Source organism: Drosophila persimilis, unplaced genomic scaffold, assembly GCF_003286085.1.
Source record: "Drosophila persimilis strain 14011-0111.01,24,50 unplaced genomic scaffold, DperRS2 tig00000431-arrow-pilon, whole genome shotgun sequence".
Lineage (NCBI taxonomy): Eukaryota > Metazoa > Arthropoda > Insecta > Diptera > Drosophilidae > Drosophila > Drosophila persimilis.
Window position 1 is genome coordinate 2448197 of NW_020825312.1, and position 4187 is coordinate 2452383.

The 4187-nt window shown below is 50.3% G+C and overlaps 1 protein-coding gene across 1 annotated transcript; it reads right to left on the reverse strand.

Moving 5' to 3' along the window:
- Window positions 1-1528: 1528 nt before the first annotated feature.
- LOC6596147 lies at window positions 1529-1996 on the reverse strand. The gene has a single exon (XM_002021123.2). The coding sequence runs from the start codon at window positions 1956-1958 to the stop codon at window positions 1572-1574; it is 387 nt and encodes a 128-aa protein (XP_002021159.1). The 5' UTR covers window positions 1959-1996; the 3' UTR covers window positions 1529-1571.
- Between the last annotated feature and the right edge of the window lie 2191 nt (window positions 1997-4187).

The following is a 4187-nucleotide window of genomic DNA, read 5'->3' on the forward strand; positions in this document are numbered from 1 at the left end:
AACCCCATGGAAGGCGGCAGAGCTCGCAGTCGCGTCGCTGTCGCGGCCGGCTTTGGCAGCGGAGAATGGAGCGGCACTCTTCGCTGCGAGAGAACAGAAAAGAAATTGAAAAAAGTCGTCGTCGTCGTCGTCGTCGTCGTCGTGGTCGTGATGAGTGGTTGGTGGGCGGAGGGAGTGTGGGAGGGAGGGTGCACAAAGCTTTTACAGACGCTCGCGCTCAGACAACAAAAACGAAGCGAAAATGAAACGAAGCGAGCACAAAAAGGCGACGGCGACGGCGACCACGACGAATGCGCTCCGCTCGCTCCCCTCTCCAACCATTCCCCCACTGCAGCTCCAACACAAGCACAGCGAGAGAAAGAGAGAGGCCGCCACTCAAGAATTTGTTTGTGTGCGAGAGCGACAGAGTTGTTGGCAAAGAGACAGAGACACAGAGAGAGAGAGAGGGAGAGAGAGAGCAAGCAACGACAAGTAAAGCAAACAAAAAGCGTCGGCAAAAAGTTTGCAAAAAAAAGTAGCTTGACAGTGGAGGCGGTGGCGGCGGCGGAGGAGGCGTGCAAGCATGTGGTGTATCTACTGTGTCGGTGTATCTGTGCACAGGCTACATGTGTGTGCCTGAGTGTGTATCTGTGCGTGCTTGTCGCGCGACTCACATGGGGCCCGCAGTCGGCTGCGACGCGTGCGTCGACAGAGCCATCAGCGTCGCGTGCCTTTGCAGTTGAAGTTTTGTTGCCTGCTTTGGGTGGCTCCATCAGGCAGTGAAGGGTTAAACATTGGCATGCAACGCTCTCTGTATCTCTGTGGGAATGAGTGTCTTTCTGTGTGTGTGACGGAGAGAGGAGGAGGAGCTGCGACAGGTCTGGCCAGCACCCAGCCCCTCCTGCCATCCTTCCCAGTGTCTGGCCCTGTGGTTCCTTTTGGCGGACGGCGCGTGAAAGTGTTACGATTCGAAACCGCCAGAGCTTAGAACTAGGTAAATCAGTCCCTGCCCCAAGGGGAGGCACGAGAGCTTAGATTCGAGCTTTTTCACGCGCCAAAACGCTGAAAATTTAGCTAGATTCCATGGAATTCCCCCCATAATCGTATCTAAAGGGTATCTAGGGGTACTTCTGTTCCTCAATGGAATCGTATAACCCATTTCTATGTATAGACTTATCTCTATCAGCTTCAGAGCCTTAATCAGTTCCCCCCGTTTCTGTTGCTGTTGTTGCTGTTGTGGTGGATTGGGTCCCAGGGGGGAGACAGCGGCATACCCATTCTATATGCTGCGTCCTCCTATCCGTCCTCCTATCAGTAGAATAACAAAAGTGCTCACTTATAAATATTTATGAAAAACAAAATGATAAAGCGAATCGAATCGAAGCAAAACAGCAAAAGTCGCTGAACGCTGACTGAACAGCTGACTCAAACAAAAGGGAAAGACTATAGAAGACATGCATACATACATATATATGTACATATGTATGAAAGATCTTAAGGTCTTTAGGAAATAGGTGAACCGACGTAGAAGTACAAAAGATCTTGAGACTTTTAAGGAATTGCTCTCGTGTACTCGGGATCTTTCTTTAACATTACAAATTTGAGATCTCATCATTGCCAGTGGAATCGTCTGTTTCCAGATCCTCCCCCTCGCCATGGGAGACTTCCTTCTTGCGGAAGAGTATCCAGTCCACCAATGACATGATGCGACTTTGTCGCTTTACTATGCTTTGGATCTTCAGTATGGCCCCCTCGCCGGCCTGCATCTGCCGGAGATCCGGGGGACTGGGCACTTCGATCAGATCTGGAATCCTCCTGCCCTTGCAAATGATGAAACTGGGCTTTCCGCAGAGGCTGAAGGCATCTCCTTTCGGATCTTTCGGGGACTCCTTCTCACGGACGCCTGACTGCCCCTTTGGCCCTGAGATCTTTGTCAGAGATTTCGAGAGAGAATTCTCCACCATGTTTGACTGATCCATTTTGCAGAGCAATAATTTTTGTATATTCCTGGAACTGTTTTCTGAACGAATTTTACAATTGAAATTTCATTTGAATGACAGCTAGGTTTGACAGCTAGGCCTGTCTATCGGTCGGGTCTGTTTACAAGACACAAAGTACGAGTGTTGAACCATTTTCTGAATTGCCAAATTATCCTTGGAAATTTCTGTCGGCTTAACGAAACATCAATTTTCCGATTTAATAAAAATTTCGCCATGTCCGATCGCCTGAGCCTCGAGAAGGTGCGCAAGATACACGAAATTCGGGCCAAGCTGATGGGCGTTGTAGACCGCCAGACGGAGATCAGCGCCAGCCTGGAGGTGGCCATGAAGCACATGAAGCTGTGCCAGACTAAGTTGGTGGACTACTTTTCGAAGAAAAGCCAGATGATCCGTGGTCGCACCGACCCGGCCCTGAAGGCTGTCATCCGCCAGATCCGGATGCTGGACCTTCTGGGGGATGATAGCTTTTCAACGAGCTTGGAAGAGCAGAATGACAGCGACGAGGAGTTCTTTTACGAGGATATCTCGCTAGAGGCCCTATACAAACCTGACAACTACGATCTGGAGCAGTTCAAGGAGGATCTGGAGCTGTTGAAAGAGGATCTGAAGACTGATGCTGTGCCATACGACGACGATCCCGGAGACACTGTACAGCACAATGTCACCATCTAAACAACGTGCAACGTGACAACGGCACAATCTAAGCAACGTGAAACGTGGCAACGTTGCTCCAAAAACAATAGAAACTCTCGTTTGGCGCCAACACGAAAACACAACAATGTATAAAAAGCGCCAGAGCACACTTCACAAAGAGAGGAGAGAACCGAAATCGGAATCGGAATCGGAGAGGCACTGACTGGCAGCAACAGCAACAGCAACAGCAACAACATTTGCCGGGTGTTTAGTTTTTTTGCCGGTGCAAAAAGTAGACGACAAGCGGCCCCCTCTGAAAGCTTCCACTCTCCCAAAACCCAACTCAACGCGCGCGAGCGACCTTCTCTCTCTCTCTCGCTCGCTCGCTCGCCAGTATAGTACATCATCACCCACGCAGCAGACACCAGCATCACACATGGTACATGAATAATGGAAATAAAGAGTCAACTCCGAGTAGTTTCTGCGACCATCCGACCATTGGCATTTGTTGTTTTCTAACACCTTTTGCAGAGCGGGCACTGTGACTATGACAAAGAGTTGGCCCCTCTGAGGGGCCCTCTGAAACATTGCTATTCCGATGGCTACGATCCGTTATGGAATATCGCTTCGCTCGGAAATCAAATCTCAGCAGACCTTCTCGCACTGTATTTATGTAGAAGTCATGGAATTGATGGCTTTGGAAGGGTATCAAAAGGCTCGTCATCGGCAGCTACTTATTATTTCTTAATTTTAGCATGTCTTCTTCCTCTACGCCCCCACTCTACAACTCTCGCCCTCTCTCACCCTCTCTCTCTCTCTCTGTCTCTCTCTGGCGCTTCCCATCGATGGCCTCGGCATTCAAAACTAAGCTTCAGGGCCTGCCTGGCATCGGGACAATGGGGGCCGGGAGCGAGGAGAACAGACGCGGTATAATTGTGTTTTTGTTTGCGTTCTCACTTGGCGGCGCGGCGTGGAATAGGTTAAGAACAGGCCAAGACCCACTCACTCGGCCCCCCACCCCCCTCCACGCGGCCAGCTAGTCGAACATGCAGGGGGGTTTCTATGGCCACAGCAAAAGCTCTCTGCTCTCTGCTTTCTGCTCTCTTAGCCGCTACTGGCGCTGATAAGGCGCCCTTCGCTCCGTTCCCTTCTGTCGGGCGGGGGGGTGGTGGGAGGCTCTAATCTTATCGCGAGGAAGGAACGAGAGTTTGAGAATCGCACTTCGTGGAACAATTCTCTGTGCTGTTCTGTGCGAATTCTTGCTGCCTTTTTGCCAAAGTAGTAGTTGTTGACTCGAATATTAGGTCACACAAAAAGCCGGTTTCTGTTGTATGTAGCTTTTGTATCTGTTATCTTGTGTGGAGCGCTTGCATATGTGGGTGAGCTTCATATCTGTCTGTGTGTTGGGATATGTATTTTTGGGAGGGTGTGTGTGTGTGTGAGCTGGAAAGCCGGTTTCTGTTTCTGTTTCTGCCTCGCTGTTGCTTTTTGCGACTTTGTCGACTTTGGCTATGTAAATTTTTAGCCAGCCCATTCCCATTCGCAGTCCCAATCCCAGTCCCAGTCCCAGTCCCA

Bases quoted from the DNA above. Each gene is read 5' to 3' on its own strand.
- LOC6596147 (XM_002021123.2), bottom strand. From the start codon at position 1,958: ATGGATCAGTCAAACATGGTGGAGAATTCTCTCTCGAAATCTCTGACA.